Source organism: Macrotis lagotis, chromosome 5 (genome assembly GCF_037893015.1).
Source record: "Macrotis lagotis isolate mMagLag1 chromosome 5, bilby.v1.9.chrom.fasta, whole genome shotgun sequence".
Classification (NCBI taxonomy): Eukaryota; Metazoa; Chordata; class Mammalia; order Peramelemorphia; family Peramelidae; genus Macrotis; species Macrotis lagotis.
This window is the reverse complement of record NC_133662.1, coordinates 13,319,518-13,338,720: the sequence shown is the minus strand read 5'-3', so window position 1 is coordinate 13,338,720 and position 19,203 is coordinate 13,319,518. Positions and strand designations below refer to the sequence as shown.

The window sequence follows — 19,203 nt, the reverse complement described above, 5'->3', positions numbered from 1 at the left end:
CTGATGGTTTAAGATCGATACTGCTAACTAATAGTCAATTTATTCCTATACTCTCTAGAGTTTTTAATAGGAATGGGTGCTGTATTTTGTCAAAAGCTTTTTCAGTATCTATTGATATGATCATATAATTTCTAATATGTTTGTTGTTGATATAATTGAGTATACTAATAGTTTTCCTAATATTGAACCAACCCTGCATTCCTGGGACAAATCCGACTTGATCATAATGTATTATCCCAGTGATAACTTGTAATCAGTTTGCTAAGATTTTATTTAAGATTTTTGCATCTATATTCATTAGGGAGATAGGTCTATAATTTTCTTTCTCTGTTTTAACACTTCCTGGTTTAGGGATCAGCACCATATTGGTTTCATAGAAAGAGTTAGGCAGCATTTCATCTTTCCCTATTTTTCCAACGAGTTTGTATAGAATTGGAAACTATTGTTCCTTAAATGTTTGATAGAATTCACTTGTGAATTCATCAGGCCCTGGAGATTTTTCCTTAGGGAGTTCAATAATGGCTTGTTGAATTTCTTTTTCTGAGATAGGGTTGTTTAGGTATTTAATCTTCTCTTCATTTAACCTGGGCAAGTTATATTTTTGTAAATATTCATCCATTTCACTTAGATTATAAAATTTATTGGCATGGAGTTTGGCCAAATAATTTCAGATTATTACTTTAATTTCCTCCTCATTGGTGGTGAGTTCACCTTTTTCATTTATGACACTAGCAATCTGGTTTTCTTATTTCTTTTTTTAATCAAATTTACCAGTGGTTTATCAATTTTATTGTTTTTTTCATAAAACCAACTTTTGGTTTTATTTATTAATTCAATCTTTTTTTTTGCTTTTCCTTTTATTAATTTCTCCTTGAATTTTTAGAATTTCTAATTTGGTATTTAATTGAGGACTTTTAATTTGTTCTTTCTCTAATTTCTTTAGTTGCATATTTAGTTCATTGATTTCCTCTTTCTCTAATTTATTCATGTAAGCATTTCAAGATATAATATATCCCAAGAGCTGCTTTGAGTGAATCTCATAGATTTTGGTATGTTGTTTCATTATTGTCATTATCTAGGATAAAATGATTATTTCTTTCTATAATTTGTTTTTTGGTCCACTCATTCTTTAAAATGAAGTTATTCAGTTTCCAATTGGTTCTGGGTCCATATCTCCTTGGCCCAATGTTGCATATGACTTTTATTGCATTGTGATCTGAGAAAGATGTATTCACTATTTTTGCCTTTCTTCAGTTGATTATTAGGTTTTTATGTCCTAGTATATGGTCAATTTTTATATAATTTCCATGTACTGCAGAGAAAAAGGTATATTCCTTTCTATCTCCATTAAATTTCCTCCATACATCTGACATATCTACTTTTTCTAACAATCTATTTACCTCCTTAACTTCTTTCTTGTTTATTTTATGATTCAATTTATCTAGATCTGAGAGCAGGAGTTAGTTGAGGTCTCCCACTAGTAGAGTTCTGCAGTCTATTTTTTCCTGTAGTTCTTTCAGCTTCTCCTCTAAGAATTTGGATGCTATCCCATTGGGTGCATATAAATTCAATATTGAAATAACTTTATTGTCTATGATACCATCTAGGAGGATATAGTTTCCTTCCTTATCTCTTTTAATGCTATCTATTTTTGCAGCTGCTTTGTCTGAGATAAGGATTTTTACCCCTGCTTTTTTCACTTCAGCTGAAGCAAAATATATTTTGCTCCAACTTTTTACCTTTACTCTATATGTATGTCTCTGCTTCAGATGAGTTTTTTGTAAGTAGCATATTGTAGGATTCTGGTTTTTAATCCACTGTGCTATTCATTTACATTTGAAGGGAGAGTTCATCCCATTCACATTCAAAGTTATGATTACTAATTCTTTATTGACCTCCATGCTATCCTCCCTCTTTTTGTATTTTTCCCTTCCCCACCTTTATCTGTATTCTCCAGTATTTTGTTTCTGAATACCACCCCCTTCAGTAGGTTTGCCCTCCTATTTCAACCCCTGCCCTATCTTTCCCCTTTCCCTTTTCCCTTCCCTTTCGTTTCTTAGTTCCCCCCTTTTCTCCTTGCCCTTTCTTTCTCCATCCCCCCTCCCATTTTCCCCTTTTAATACTTGAAAGTTTAGTTGTTTTTTAATTTAACTGAGTATATGTGTAAGTTCACTTTAAGCCAAGTTCCTCATCTCCTCCCTTCTTCCCCTCTATTATCATAGGTATTTTGTACCTCTTAGTGTAATGAGGTTTATCCCATTCAGTCCCCTCTCTCCTTCTGTCTCCTTCCTGTCCCTTTTTTTTTAGTTTTTTGAAAGGCAATGGGGTTAAGTGGCTTGCCCAAGGCCTCATGGCTAGGTAATTATTAAGTGTCTGAGACTGGATTTGAACTCAGGTACTCCTGACTCCAAGGCCAGTGCTCTATCCACTGCCCCACCTAGCTACCCCCCTGTCCCCCTTTTTTAAGGAGGTAATGATTTTTTAAATCATTCTTTCTGAGTCATAGAAAATTATGAGTATCAATCACTTCTAGCTAAGTACATTCTATCTAATAGAGTTAAAATACTTGAGAGCTATTAGAGTCTCCCAATTGAAGTTATAAGCAGTTTCATCCCATTGGACATCCATCACTTCTGGCTAGGTATATTCTCTCTGTTAGAGTTACAATTCTCAAGAGTTATGAGAATCTTTTTCCCCATGCTGGGATATAGCCAGTTTCATTTTATTGGATAGCAGTTTTTTTTCTTTAACTGTACCCCCCTTTATTTTACTCTTCATGTATCTCTTGAACCTCCTGTTTGATGTCCAAATTTTCTATTTAGCTCTGGTGTTTTCATCAGGAATTCTTGGAATTCTTCCATTTTGTTAAATGTCCATCTTTTTCCCTGGAAGAGATAGCTCAGCTTTACTGGATAGTAGATTCTTGGCTGCATTCCAAGCATTCCTTTCTCTTCCAAATATCTAGTTCCAGGCCCTTGGATCCCTTAATGTTGATGCATCCAGGTCCCCTATAATCTGTGGTTCCTGTATATTTAAATTGTTTCTTTCTGGCTGCTTGCAGGATTTTATCTTTCATCTGATAGTTCTGGAATTTGGCCACAACATTCCTTGGTGTTTTCAGTTTAGGATCTCCTTCTGGAGGGGATCAATGTATTCTTTCAATAACTACTTTGCTCTCTGGGTTCATTATATCAGGGCAATTTTCCATCACTAGATCCTGTAATATTAAGTCCAGGCTTTTTTTCTCTTTAATGTTTTTAGGAAGTCCAATAGTTCTCAGGTTGCCCCACCTCGAGCTATTCTCAAGGTCAGTGGTTTTGTTGATGAGGCATTTTATATTTTCTTCTATCTTTTTCTACTTTTTGATTCTGTTTAACAGGCTCTCGCTGTCTCATGAAGTCTCAGTTTCTGCAGACTCCATTCGTTTTTTTTTTAGGGAGGAGTTTTCTTCATTAACCTTTTGCAACTCCTTTTCCAATTAGTCAATTGTACTTTTTGAAGAGCTTTCCATTTGACCAACTGAGCTTCTGAGTGAGTTATTTTCTTTTTGTATTTGCCCAATTGATGATCTGAGAGATTTATTCTCATTTTGTATTTGACCAATTGTATTTTCTAAGGACTTATTTTCTTGTTGCAAGTTATTGTCTCTCCCAAATTTTCCAGTTGATTTTTAAATTCCTTCCTTATTGCTTCAAAGAAGTCCTTCTGTGCTTGAGACCAGATTTTATTCTCCTCAGAGTTTGTAGGACCCTCTGAGTTAGGGTCTTCTCCTTCTAAGATTTTTTTCCTATGGATCTACCTTTCTGCTGACTTTTCTTCATTTTGCTAAGACCTTCAGTTGGAGAGGGGCTGGTTCACAGGTATTTGGTGTTGGGATCTCAAGAGGCTTTACTCACTGAGTGCAATTTCTCTGGCTGGCCAGTAGGAGGTGTTGGTTGCTTTCTCTGGAGTGTCTGTGACCTTGATTGAGGCCTACTCCCTTAGCCTGAAGGGAGGGGTTGAAGCTATTGAATCCTTTTGCCTTCAATCAATGGTGGGCTCTAGCTTGGGATGAGGTCATCCCTCTCCCTATTGTCAGTTGGGCTGGTTCTTCTGCTCACACACCTGTACCTGAGACAGAAGTAGTCTGTACGTGTGTTTGTCTGGGAAGAGACCTCAGCTGCTGCAATGGAGGCATGGACTTAGAGTTCCTCAGACCAGAGGAGCCCAGAGATGGTGTCCGCAGTACTCCTGCACTGGAATTTCACCCCCCCACCCCCACCCCAGCCCTGTTGGCAAGCTCCAGAGGGCCAGCGCCAACACCAGTGCCTCTGCTCCCTAGTTGACTCAGGCTCCAGTTGTCTAACCCCACTGCTGATGAAGCAGGTCCCTCTTGGCCCCTCAGGCTCCCTGGCTCCAATTCAGCTGCTAATCTGGCTGAATAGGAGGTGAGCCACCCTCTGAGCCTGGACTCACCTGCCTGGACTCACTCAAGGCTGTGGATGACAAATCCTGAGGTAGCTGTTCTTTCTCCTGGCTTGTCTTTCTGAGTTTTGTGGATTGGATTTCTTTTAAGAGGTTTGTTTCATATGATAGATGGGGAAATATCAGGAGACTTTAGAACTGTGCCTGTCTTCTCTCCACCATTTTGGCCGGAAATCCAGAAGGAGTGTTTTTATAGTTTTTCTGATTAAAGGATTCATTTCTCAAATATATAGAGAATTGAGCCAAATTTATAATAATTAAGGGTCATTTCCCATTTTACAGTAACGTAATCTATATTCTATACTCTTAAAGACTGGAGATACTTAAATGGTATGTAAATTATCCTTGAGCACATTGTGAAAAATCACCTGAGTTTTTTGATTGTAAGCCTAACTAATATTCTATTGTTGCCTCTCATTATCAACTTACTGCATTGTAAATTTAGGAGACAAGATTTTGGTAAGATTAAAAACAGGTATTGATTAATGTTTGCTTCCTTTACCTTAAGTTTAAAAATGTACACTTAATGAGTTATCTTACTAGAGAGATTATTATTTTTGTATTTATACATATGAATTGATAAGTATGCACATATTATATGAATGTATATTTATATAGGCAAGGTACAACATATGAATACAGAAAAGAAAAACTTACAGGAGAAAAGCAAAGAACAACATGCAAATTCCTCCGTGATCTTGATATGAAATACTCATAAAGATTATCAAAGGTAGGAGGATGACGGGGTATTTCTCTTTTCATCACTGATATTAGTCCTTGAGTAATCTCATCCAACTCATCACGAGCAAATAAATTAGAGATCTTTGAGGAAGTAACAAGGAAATACTCAAAATTAAAATTTTTCCTAAATATAATAAACAGCCACATTCTTGCACTATATCTACCCACCCCCCTTCCCCACTGCTCCACCCCAAAGTATTTATCTCTGGAATCTTTCTTACCATTTGTCTCCACAGTTGAGTATCTTGCCTATGGATTATCTTCAACTTATATTATATAACTTTCTACTAAGGCTTCAAAGACTTCATTTCTCATCAGTCAATAAAAATGGCTGTGACTACCCACCTCTTCCCAGTCAGTCATCTTCCAAGCCTTAGAATGAACTGTGGTCTGATAAGTATAATTAAATAAATACTGTTTCTAAGTAAGGTAGGTATTCATTATATTCCCCAACCTCCACCTTTTAACAAGGATCTTTTGTATAGGGGTTTTGCTATAGAAAACTCTGAAGGAAGAGTTGAAGGAAATATATTTTCTAACACTATAACCAAGCTAAAAGCAAGTATTTCAAATTTAACTCTAAAAATGGTGCCAGTTTACAATATGGACTTCATATTCTTGCATTTTTTATTTTCACATATAACTTATTTTAGAATATGCAATAACAGATGCTGAGAACATTTTACCTGAACACAGAAAGAGTCAAAATGGACAAAAGAATGAATGGTTCAAGGACAATATGAGGAATGGATCCATAAGCATAGGAAACTGAGTAAGGAAAAAGAGTAAGGAAAAACAGCACTTGGGCAGATGCAAGTTCACTTCAATGTGAACTTTCATTTCTGGGTGGCAAAAAATACAAATTTATTAGATTTACTCTAGGATCACATCAGAATGAAGAAATAGGACTGAAGGATCCTCTCTCTAAAAAGTTGTTTTCCCTTTCAAATAATATTTTAAATAGATTTACTACTTCATAATTCTACCTCTCCTGAAGATAACAAGTTGTTAAGATATTCCAAAAATGCCTCATCTTTTATTTCATTGTCAGTAAAAATAAAAGTGATTCCTTTTCCTTCAGCTCCAGCAACACAGTACAATGATTTCAAGTCATCTGTCAGATTGGTCACATTATAGGACCTAAAAGGAAAAATAGTAAGAAATTTAAAAACAGCTTCAAACAAAATCATGACACATATGCCTAACACAAACATATTAAGGACTATGACTCACATTGAGCCTTCTCAATCAGTTTAAAAATATTTTTGAGATCCTACTACATGTACCAAAAGATAGTGGCAGTTAGAAAATTAAAAACAATCTTTTGTTAGAAATAATAATCACTTTTAAGAGTATCACTTTTAAAATTGGAGTATATAAAATATAAACATACTGAATGTTGGCAATTGGTCAGAATTAAGACCTGAATATTGAATGTTGGGAAGAAAGGAATTTTTAGTTCTGACAGTGCTGAGAAAAGTTCTTAGTTTTACTCAAACAAATCAACACAGTTATAGCATTAGAAGAAGAAACAGTCAACTGGGGTAAAAATCTTTACAGCAAATTTCTGTGATAATATCTATACAAGAACTATAGAAAATTGATACAAACAGCTAATCATTGCCTTGGGTATAGATGGGCAAAGCCTATGAACTCCTAGTTTTCAAAAGAAGAAAGGCAAGGTAATATCTATATTAAAAAGTTCCAAATAACAAGTGATATAAGAAACAGAAACTAAAATTAATCTAAGGTTCTACCCCATAACCATTAGATAAGCAACAAGACAAAAAAAATGAAAGTGACAGTTTTTGGAGAGCTCAGATAGGAGAAATATGCTAAAATGGTGGAGCTGTATCTGACATCTATTATGAATTTGGAACTGGGTCCAAGAATTACTCAACTGTGCATACTCTTTGAGCCATGTATACCACTGTTAGCCTTATATACCAAAACACTTTCAAAAAGGAAATTACCCTTAGGTATAAATTTTACTATAGTAGCATTTTTTTTATCATGTCAAAGAACTAGAAATAATCGAGCTAGGTAGCACAGTAGATAGAGTGCTGAGCATGGAGTCAGGAAGACTTGAATTCAAATCCAGTCCTATTGGTGACCTGGGCAAGTCACATAATTGCTATTTGTCTCAGTTTTCTCATTTGTAAAATGGAGATAATAATAGGATCTATTTCCAAGGGTTATTGTGAGGCTCAATAGACATAACATTTATAAAGTTCCTGGCTAGGCAATGCTAGCTAAGATTATTATTAATTATTACTCCTTAGGATTGACTCAAAGAGATGAATTCATAGAAAATCTAAGAAGACTTGGATAGAGGATGAAGTTAATAGAACCATAAAGAATTTATGCAAAAGCTTCGAAATTGTAAAGAAACACAGCTACAAAAGACTTAAGACACAATTATTGGAGAGTTAGTGGGAGATAACCATATGAAAGGGAATCAAAAAAATATTACCAATGAATCATTAAAATTAAACAGGAGCAAACAAAAGGAAGTTCAGAAGGAGACAAAGACTAATGGGTAGTGCTAGAACTGTGATGTCAAATTTGAATTATATTTTTTGAAAGCCTAACTGTAAAATAGTGCTGCACAGAAACTATATGATGACAAAATTTCACCTTTTTAAATTTCTTCATGAAATGGTTATGTTTGTTGATATTTATCACTTCATAAAGAGAATATCCAAAGAGGCATTCTAAACATACTTGTCTATGTTTTATAATAATCTGTTTCCCCCTTTTTGATGAGAAAATTAGATTGAACAAGAAATGAATTGGCATAATTATGTATCCTGAAAATGCAAAAATTTAATTCCAAGAAATTATCTGTTTGTCTAGCTATCTATTAGTCCATTTATTGCATCATTTTGATACCTCTTACCTGGTCAAAGTTATTTGGAATATTCGATATCCAGCTATAAAGGAAGCCAGCCTTGAAAGACTCTGTTTTCCTGAACCACCAACACCTACTAGCAGGGCATTTCCACATGATGTCCTAATTATGCGTGAAATCTGTTTTGAAGCAATAAACAATAAAATATTCATTTGAAAATATATTAAAAGCGACTAAAATATCTTCACATCAAAATAGCCAATGGCTTATGTGTATAGTACTCTAATTTATTTTGAGAATATTAAAATGCCAGTAAATATTCTATTTCAAACTTGACTAGAATTCAAACACTGAACCAACCCCTTTCTTGCCTCTTCCTTTTCAAAAAACAAAAACTAATCCCCCCCTCTTTTTCAGTCATATTAAACTTAATTTGACTGAGACAACCATAAAGGTTAAATGGGTATACTTTCATGGCCTTGCTAATTTTTAATCCTAGTTAACAGATGGAGTTAAGAGATCCAGTATACATTCAAACCCTACACAATACAAACCTAAGCAGAAGTCTGGAGATTCAAATCTAGACTTTCTGAATCAAAATCCAGGGTTCTTTCTATTATACCAAGTCCACTCCTTACTTTATAAAATGATAGCAGTTTGATAATTTAACAAAAAGAACAGACTTTTGCAGCAGCTTCTAGATTTTACTTTTAGGCTGACCTTGTAGGACCTTCAGTAATAAGCAGCTGCTGTTCACAAGGAAGTTTATTTAGATCAGCAAGCAGCCCCCAGCATAAATAGAAACAAGTCAGTCTAGTGCTCCCGTCTCATTTCTTAGCAGCTTTCCTGACCAACTGACCATGACTTGGATCCTCAAATCCTGCACCATTTTCTGGTAAGGCAACATTTTTGAGTCACTTCTTATTCCCAGGCCAACAGAGATCCTAGATGCTGCTGTATGGCCCTTTAGAAGGAGTTGGAAGAGCTGTAGACTGTCTTCAGCAGCAGTTGGATCAAACCTCAACATAATTAATTTCCTATGAGAGGAGACACTAGACCCACATTCAGTGGTGGGCAGTTGAGACAACATGATATAATAGAACAGATTGCAGGATCAAAAGAATCTGTTTGTATTTATATACAATCACTGACTCAAAAGCCAAGTGTCCAAAGACATATTCTTTCTGAGCTTAAATTTTCTTAACTGTAAAATCAGGATAATGCTAGTAGCAATACCTAACTTACAGGTTTATTGTGAGGATTAAATAATATCATATCATACTCTACCCAAATAGTGTCTTTAAGTCACCCTCCCCCCCCAAAAGCCCTCTATATAGCTCTGTGCACCACAAAGATTAAATAGTACCAAAGTCCATTTGTGACATTTTCTATGGGTCATTATTGACAATGGTAGGCACTGAATCCCCAAGAGATCCCATATAGGTTAGGGATCATAACTGATTTTTCCATAAAGAATCTCCACTCAAACTGGCCCTTTAATTAGTTATCACATTGGGCAGTTGATCCATTTCTTTCACACAAATGAAAGGAAAGATACAGTTTAATCTTGTGTAACCAGTAGTCTCAAAATTTATTTACCCCTCTTTTCTTTCTGTGGTATCATTTAGTCCTTACTTAGGTCTATCAAATCCCAGCTCCACCCTCAGAGATCATCAAGAGAGAATAACTGTAAAGAGGTAAAGAGGATCATAGAGCTGAAACTTATAAGGTAGTTTTTAAATGTCTAATCTCATCATTTTAAAGGTGAAAAAACTGGGGTCTACAAGTTTAACAGATTTGCATAATATCATTTTGTTAGCGAATAGCAGAGCTAAATTTATATCCATGTTTTCTGACTCTAAAATAGTCCCTCCACATTATTTTGTGGATTGGAAGGAAAGATTTAAAAAGTAGGTTATTAACAATCTATAAGACCTTGAAAATTTCCCACTTCATCTTGGTCTAGGGACCTGTGATAGAATCCTAGAAGGGGAATGACTTTAAAAAAGCCTGCTCAATAAGTTTTTTTTGTATTAAACAAATACATTGTCTTTACTGTGCAAATTGATTATAAAAGGCAAGAATGAAGAATGGTATCGTTCTGAGTGACTCAATCTTCAGTTTACAGCATTCTTTTTTCTTCCTTATTCCTACCCCTTTTCACCTTAGATTTTCCCAGTATTCCAACCTAATATTGGCTTTGATCTTAAGGACTTATCTTGTTCAAATGAAAGGAAAGCTACAATTTATCTCCTGCAACCACTAAATGAGTCACCTCTCTCTCTGGGTCTATGATAGTTAATATATAAGTTAATATATGATAATGATCACTCATTCTGATTCTTTTTCCTTTAGTTTTCTTTCTCATTCCATTCCTGACCAATCTACCAGTAGTCAATTGCTTTGATATCACAGCTATCTGTTATACATACATTCATATTTTATAATTTCATATATAGGATAAAATGGAGGGTAATTTTTTTCCACAGGAAGAAACTTCTACAACCTCAACTTAATAACATCCATTAAAACTGAAGTATAAATGGCTCCAAGTACAAAAACTTAATTTAATCTCGACTGATTTTTCCTGACAGTGCTATTTAGACAGATACCAAAAAAGTTTTTTTAGCCAAAAGATTTGATTCAAGTTGTAATAGGCAGAATGTATACATATCTCCTCCAGTCCTCAACCTTCCCCTTGCCCCATCATTACAAAGTACAATGTTTATGAAATTCAGTTTTTGACTATTATAAACATATCAGCAAATAAAATTGGCATAACCTTAATAATATGAGTCATTGCATCTTTGAAAAACACCAGATCAAGACTTGTTCCTCTAATAAGTTCATTGAACTGTCTCTGATAAAATATTAATTTTTCAGCCAGAAATTCATAACTTGGTATCTGAGTTTGAGAAAGGTGTGGAGGGGAAAAATAAAGAAAGAGAAAAGAAGTATTATTAGATTCATAAATTTATAGCATCTACAAGTTTAGAAGTATCTAACTACAATTATAGGGGAAAATCTGTCAGACTTCTGGAAAGTTAATTTCTTTGTCTTTTATTTATTTATTTTTTAAAGCATGAAATGATAATTTGTCCTTTCAGAAGAACACAGATGTTTCTTTGCTGGCACTATATCATTAGGAAAATATCCAGTTGTCCCATATTGCCTTTTAAGAATATAGGTCTATATATTTTAGGATACTGCAATGGAGAATATCATCTGAATCTGAGAAAGAATTATGGAGTTTGAACAAAGACAAAAGACCTTTAATTTAAAAAATTATCTTATTATGCAATTTTGCTATATCTTATACTTTATTTTTTCCCCTTAAGGATATGATTTCTCTCTCATCACATTCAACTTAGATCAATGTATACCATGGAAACAATATAAAGACTAACAGAATGTCTTTGAGGGGGGGAAGGGAAGAAAGATTGGGGGGAAAATTGTAAAATTCAAAATAAATAAAATCTAAGGAAAAAAAGAATGTAGATCTAAAGCAATACATGTTAAAACCACCACATACCTGATCACTTAGGGTTAGTGACATTTATTCAAAGTGAATAATAAAACTGGTATCTCTTTTGATATCTATATTCCTCCCCTAAAATGAGGGGGGATTCAAATCACTAAAATATTACATTTCTTTAAGTGAAGGTCTTATAGTAACTTGAAAAATAGAGGAATGTTTTTGAGTACACAAATGTCTTAAAACTGACAAACTGATAAGTACCAATTCATAGATTTTGGGTACTTCAAATACAGTATCTTCAGGTTCATCACCAGTTGCTTCAGGCATGTCACGAAGAAAATCTACAAAGTATGGTTCTGGAAGAAGTAATGATACTGCATCTGGGTCAACATGTTCATCAATAATTCGAGTAATTTGTGAGTTAAACCACATTACATCTTCAGTGCAAATGAATCTAAAATAGAAGATGAAACAATATAGTGTATTTACCTTAAAGTTAACAAAATTTGGGAAGGAAATAAAAAAATAAATGCCTGAACTTCCTCCCAGTCCCCTCACCCCTCTGCCTTTAGAAGTTTGAACTAATACCTTCTATCAGATGTAGAAGGAAAAATGGTCCCCCATCTGCACTTTCAATTTGCAAAACTGTGTTAATGCAGAGGCTTTGGCTGTGGGACTGATGGTCTGGGGTGCTCCAGCAGGGCTGGAAAGAGAGTTCCAGTGTGGAGACTTGCAGACATCAATCTTCTGGACTCCTCTGGTCTAGAGGACCTCAGACTCCATACTTTCATTTCATTGCAGTTCTCTTCCCAGAGTCCACCCCCTCCACCCCCAGGCAGAGCTGAATAAGGAGAGTAATTACCTCACCCCAGGACATAGCCAACATTGTTCAATGACAAAAGCTGCACCCCCACCCCACAAAAGGCCAAAGGAAAGGGTCTCAAATCAAGGTAATAGATACTCCAGAGAAAACAATCGGCATTTCCTACTGTCCAGCCCACTTGGAGTTATTAAACTCAGTGAGAAAAGCTTCTAGGGATCTCAGCACCAAACTTCTGTGAACCAGCCCCTCCCCTAACACAAGATCTCAGGAAAATGAAGAGAGGTCAACACAAAGGGGGTCCATAGAAAATTCCCTAGAAGGTAAAGACCCTAACCCAGAGAGATCTAGAACTTCTGAGGTGAATATGATTTGATCTCCAGCCCAGAAAGACATCCTTGAAGAAATCAGGAAGGAATTTAAAAATCAATTGGAAAATTTGGGAGAGAAAGTTAACACTTTGCAACAAAAAACCAAATCTTTGGAAAATACAATTGGACAAAAGCAAAAAGAAAATAATTATCTCAAAACCTTAATTGGTCAAATGAAAAACTTTTTCAAAAAAAGAATTGACCAATTGAAAAAGGAGTTATAAAAGTTAAATGTAGAAAATTCTTCTCTAAAAAATGGAATCTGTGGAAACTAATGACTTCATGAGACAACAAGACTCTGCTAAATAAAACCAAAATATCAAAAAAAAATCATAGGAAATATAAAATATCTCATTGGTAAAACCACTAACCTCAAGAATAGAACTAGAAGAGACAACTTAAGATCATTAGGCTCCCTGAAAATATTGAAGGGGAATAAGAGCCTGGACTTAATGTTACAGGATTTATTGATGGAACATTGTCCTGACATCATGGAACCAGAGGGCAAAATAGTTATTGAAAGAATACATCAATCCCCTCCAGAAAGGTATCCCAAAATGAAAATACCAAGGAATATGTTGGCCAAATTCCAGATATCAGATAAAAGAGAAAATCCTGTGAGGAGCTAGAAATAAACAATTTAGATATCAGGGAGTCACAGGAAGGATTACATAGGATGTAGCTGTATCAACATTAAGGGATTGAAGGGCCTGGGATGCAATATTCTGAAAAGCAAGGGAGCTTGGAAGGCACCCAAGAATTCATCATCTGGCCAAACAAGAAAATAGTTAAGGAGGTAAATGGATTCTTAGAAAATCTAGACATGATAGATCTATGAAGGAAATTGAATGGGGGAATAGAAAGGAATATATACTTCTTTTCCTTCAGTACATGGCACTTAAACTAAATTTGACCATGTACTAGGGCATAAAAGCTAAATAATCAATTGCTGTATGACAGAAATAGTGAATACATCTTTTTCAGATCATAATGCAATAAAAATCACATGCAATATTGGGCCAGAAAGATATAGACCCCAAACTAATTGGAAATTAAATTACCTCATTTTAAAGAATTAGTGGATTAAACAACAAATTACAGAAAGAATTAATGATTTACTCTAGGGATACAGTCAAGGCAGCTGTCAGGGTATATATTATATCTTTAAATGCTTACATGAATAAATTAGAGAAAGAGTAAATCAATGAACTAAACACGCAACTAAAAGAATTAGAGAAAGAACAAATTAAGAGCCCAATTAAATACCAAATTAGAAATTCTAAAAAATTAAAGGGAAATTAATAAAATCAAAAGCAAGAAAACTACTGAACTAATAAATAAAACCAAGAGTTGGCTTTATGTAAAAACCAATAAAAAAGCAAAAACATTGATAAACATCACATTAATCTGATTAAAAAAAGAAAGAAGAAAACCAAATGACTAGTATCATAAATGAAAAAGGTGAACTCACCACCAATGAGGAGGAAATTCAAGTAATAATTTGGGATTATTTAACCCAACTCTATGCCAATAAATTTGATAATCTGAGTAAAATGGATGAATATTTACAAAACATATGTTACCCAGGTTAAGTTAAGAAGGAATTAAATACCTAAATAACCCTATCTCAGAAAAAGAAATTCAACAAGCCATTATTGAACTTCTTAAGAAAAAATCTCCAGGGCCAAAAGTATTCCCTAGTGAATTCTATCAAACATTTAATTGATTGCAATCTATATAAATATTTTGGAAAAATAGATGAAGATGGAACTCTGCCTAACTCTTCCTATGGCACCAATATGGTGCTGATACCTAAACCAGAAAGAGTTAAAACAGAGAAAGAAAATTATAGCCCTTTCTCCCTGATGAATATAGATGCAAAAATCTTAAATAAAATCTTAGCAAAATGATTACAAGTTATCACTAGGATAATACATTATGACCAAGTAGGATTTATCCCAGGAATGCAGGGTTGGTTCAATATTAGGAAAACTGTTAATATAACTAATTATATCAATAACAAACCCATCAGAAATCATATGATTATATCAATAGATGCTGAAAAAGCTTTTAAAAAATACAGCACCCATTCCTACTAAAAACACTAGAAAGTGTAGGAATAAATGGCTTGTTCCTTAGAATAATAAGCAGTATCTATCTGAAACCATCAACAAGAATTATATGCAGGCAGGTAGGTGGCACAGTGGATAGAGCACCATCCCTGGAGTCAGGAGTACCTGAGTTCAAATCTGGCCTCAGACACTTAATATTTACCAAGCTGTGTGGTCTTGGGCAATCCACTTAACCTCATTGCCTTGAAAAAACTAAAAACTAAAAACTAAAAAACAAAAAACAAGAATTATATGCAATAGGGATAGGCTAGAGGCATTCCCAGTATGTTCAGAGGTGAAACAAAGATGCCTGTTACTGCCACTATTATTCAATATTGTATTAGAAATGTTAGCATCAACAATAAGAGAAGAAAAAGAAATCGAAGGAATTAGAACTGGGAAAGAAGAGACAAAATTCTCACTCTTTTCAGATGATATGGTGGTATATCTACAGAATCCCAAAAAAATGATCTACAAAAACTACTAGAAATAATTTGCAACTTTAGCAAAGTCGTAGGATATAAAATAAAACCTCACAAATTCCCAACATTTTTATATATGACTAGCATGATACAACAGAAAGAGCTAGAAAGAGAAATCCCATTCAAAGTAACTTCAGATATAATGTTGTCTTATTATGTAATTCTGCTCTATCTTATATATTTCTTCCTTAAGGATATGATTTCTCTCTCATCACATTCAACTTAGATCAGTGCATACTATGGGAATGATATAAAGACTAACAAACTTCCTTCTGTGGGTTGTGGGGGGTGGGAAGCAAGATTGGAGGAAAAATTGTAAAACTCAAAATAAATAAATCTATTCTAAAATTAAAAAAAAAAACAAAGTAATTTCAGACAATCTAAACTAGTTGGGAGTCTAGCTGCCAAGGCAGATTAAGAAACTTTTTGAAAACAATTATAAAACACTTCTCACACAATAAAATCAGATTGAAATAACTGGGCAAATATCAACTGCTCATGGATAGATCGAGTTAATATAATAAAAACGACAATTCTACCAAAATTAATTTACTTATTTAGTGCCCTACCAATCAAAATTCCAAAACTTTAGTTTAAGGAGTTAGAAAAACTTGTAAATAAATTTATATGGAGAAATAAAATGTTGAGAATTTCTAGAGATTTAATGAAAAAAGTGCAAAAGAAGGTGGATTAGCCCTACCTGATCTAAAATTATATTATAAATCATCAGTTATCAAAACTGTCTGGAATTTGCTAGGAAATAGACTGGTGGATCAGTGGAATAGACTAGGTGCAATAGTAGGAAGTGATTATATAGTAATCTGATGTTTGATAAACCCAAAGAGTCCAGCTATTGGGATAAAAACTCTCTGTTCCATAAAAAACTGTTGGGAAAATTAGAAATTAGTATGACAGAAACTTGGATTAGACCAACACCTCACACCCTACACCAAGATAAGATCAAAATTAATACACGATTTAGACTTAAAAAACAATATTATAAACAAACCAGATCAAAGAATAGTTTACCTGTCACATCTATCGAAAGAAAAGCAGTTTATGACCAAGGAAGAGATGGAGACCATCACTAAAAACAAACTAGATAATTTCAATTACATTAAATTAAAAAGCTTTTGCACAGACAAAACCACTGCAACCCAGATCAAAAGAAATGTAGTAAATTGGGAAACAATTTTTACAACTAGTATTTCTGACAAAGGATTCATTTCTAAAATCTACAGAGAACTGAATCAAATTTTTTAAAAAAGCAAGCCATTCCCCAATTGACAAATGGTCAAAGGATATGCAAAGGCAATTTACAGATGAGGAAATCAAAGCCATCCATAGTCAAATGAAAAACTGCTCTAAATTACTACTTATTAGAGAAATTCAAATTAAAGCATCTCTGAGGTACCATCTCACACCTCTCAGACTGGCCAATATGACCAGAAAGGATAATGATCAATGTTGGAAGGGATGTGGGAAATCTGGGACACTAATTCATTGTTGGTGGATCTGTGAACTCATCCAACCTTTCTGGAGAGAAATTTGGAAGCCCCAATGGTATGCTTTGATCCAGCAATACCACTACTGGGTCTATCCCTGAAGAGATTATGAAAAAGGGTAAAAATATCACATGTACAAAAATATTCATAGCAACCCTGTTGTGGTGGTAAAGAATTAGAAATTTAGTCAATGTCCATCAATAGAAGAATGGCTTAATAAACTGTGGTATATGTATGTGATGGAACACTCTTATTCTATTAAGAAACTAGGAGGGATGGAAATTCACGGAAGCCTGGAAAGATTTGCATGAGCTAATGCTGAGCGAGATGAGCAGAATCAGAAGAATACTGTACACCCTAACAACAACATGGGGGTGATGATCAACCTTAATGGACTTGCTCATTCCAACAGTGCAACAATCAGGCACAATTTTTGGACATCTGCAATGGAGAATACCATCTGTATCCAGAGAAAGAATTGTGTAGTTTGAACAAAGATCAAAGACTATTACCTTTAATTTTTAAATAATTTATTATCTTATTATGTAATTTAGCTCTCATACATTTTTTAACTTAAGGATATGATTTCTCTTTCATCACATTCAACTTAGATCAGTGTATACCCTGGAAACAGACTGCCTTCTGTGGGGGAGGTAAGTGAAATTAGGGGAAAAATTGTAGAATTCAATATAAATAAATAAATTTTAAAAAGTAATATTAAAAAAAGAAAGAAAGAAGTGAAACATAAAATTTTGATAATTAAAAAAAAGAAACTATAAAAAGGAAAACTACCTGATATTCTAGGACCAGAGGGCACAACAGACATTGAAAGAATCCATCTCCTAAAAGAATTCCCAAATGAAAACTCCCAAGAATATTAGAGCCAAATTCCAGAGCTCCCAGTCAAGGCAAATTGGACCACGTAATGATATTTAGAGGGTAACTAGATGGCTTAGTGAATAGAGAGCCCCACCCTGAAGTCAGGAAGAGCTGATTTCAAATCCAGACTCAGACAATAATTACCTAACTTTGTAACCTTGGGCAAGTGACTTAACCCTATTGCCTTGCAAAAACAAAAACAAACAAAAAATTATATTTAGATTTCTAGGCTGTGATGAGAATATAGAAATGGTGGGACCTTTGGTTGAAATGAAATGCATTTAACAAGGGCTGGTAAAAACACATTGGCTTATTTGCCTTTATAAAATCAAGGGAATGTTAAACTCAACAGGACAGGGAAGAAACTGCACATGTTCATCTGAGAAACCCAGCACAACAGGAACTAAAAAGGATATCATAGGAGAAGTAATAGCAGCAGAGAGAGACAGGGATAGATATGAACTATATTCAAGAAAAGAACCAGCATGAAATCCCGTGACTTCCAATGTTTTTACACAAATGAACTAAGTTTAAGCCATAAAAGTATCCCTCAGACTTGATTGAATGGGATTCAGGACTAGAATATGGTTCTGGAAGGACAGAATTTATATAGAAAAAAATGGGATAAATAAAAATGGGAGAAAAACAAAGAATTATATAATAAAGATATATAATAATGTGAGGAAATTCTAGAACTTCAAAGGAAAAAACATGACTCAGAACATCAGTGTACAGAGCATGCTGTGAGAGTACCCTCCTAAATATTTGGCCTGAGGTAGAAGTGAGGTGGGAAAATTAAATAAAGAGTTTTGGTAAAAAATCATAGATCTAGCACAGAAGCATCACATGGTAATGATGAGGGATTTCAACTATCTGTATATCTGAGAGTTTGTTTTTTTAAATTTCCTTTGCCAAAGGTAAAACAGATGATAAATTTGCCAATCAGTAAGTCAATAAATAAATAAGTTCCCACTATGTATCAGGCACAGTATTAAGTTTCAAACAAAAGAAGCTCTCAAGGAGCTCAGAATCTAAAGAGTAGACAATGTGCAAACTACCATGTATAAACAAGTTCTCTTTATACATTATCTATACAAAAATAGAGATGATCAATTGAGGGAAGGCACTAGAGTAAAAGAGAATGAGGAAGGTTTCCGGTAGAAGGTAGAATTTGAATTGGAACTTGGAAATAGCCAAGGAATCCAGGAGATGGAGATGAGGAGAAAGAACATTCCAAGCATAAAAGTAGTCAGTAATAATGCTCAGGTGGGAAGAGGCAGAGTCAAGACAGGTACACACTTACCTAAACTCTCTCAACATTCCCTTCCAAACAACTTTAAAGCGAAGCCTCAAACCATACCTTAGAGTGGCAGAGCAAACAAAAGATCAGTATGACATTTTTACAGCCCAAGATGACATAAGGAGGTCAACAGGAGATGTTTGTGGCACCTGGATGGAGGCTGGCTCAGAGTGTGGCAGAAGTGGTTGTGACAGTGGCAAG

The 19,203-nt window shown here is 34.5% G+C and overlaps 1 protein-coding gene across 1 annotated transcript in view; it reads right to left on the bottom strand.

Moving 5' to 3' along the window:
* The window catches only part of LOC141489202 (dynein axonemal heavy chain 8-like), a 395,310-nt gene that overhangs the window by 116,312 nt on the left and 259,795 nt on the right, over positions 1 to 19,203 (bottom strand). Inside the window, 5 exon segments of the mRNA XM_074189981.1 lie at positions 5,122 to 5,286; positions 6,192 to 6,345; positions 8,105 to 8,235; positions 10,839 to 10,961; positions 11,796 to 11,988. Of these exon segments, the coding sequence (XP_074046082.1) occupies positions 5,122 to 5,286; positions 6,192 to 6,345; positions 8,105 to 8,235; positions 10,839 to 10,961; positions 11,796 to 11,988 (766 nt within the window).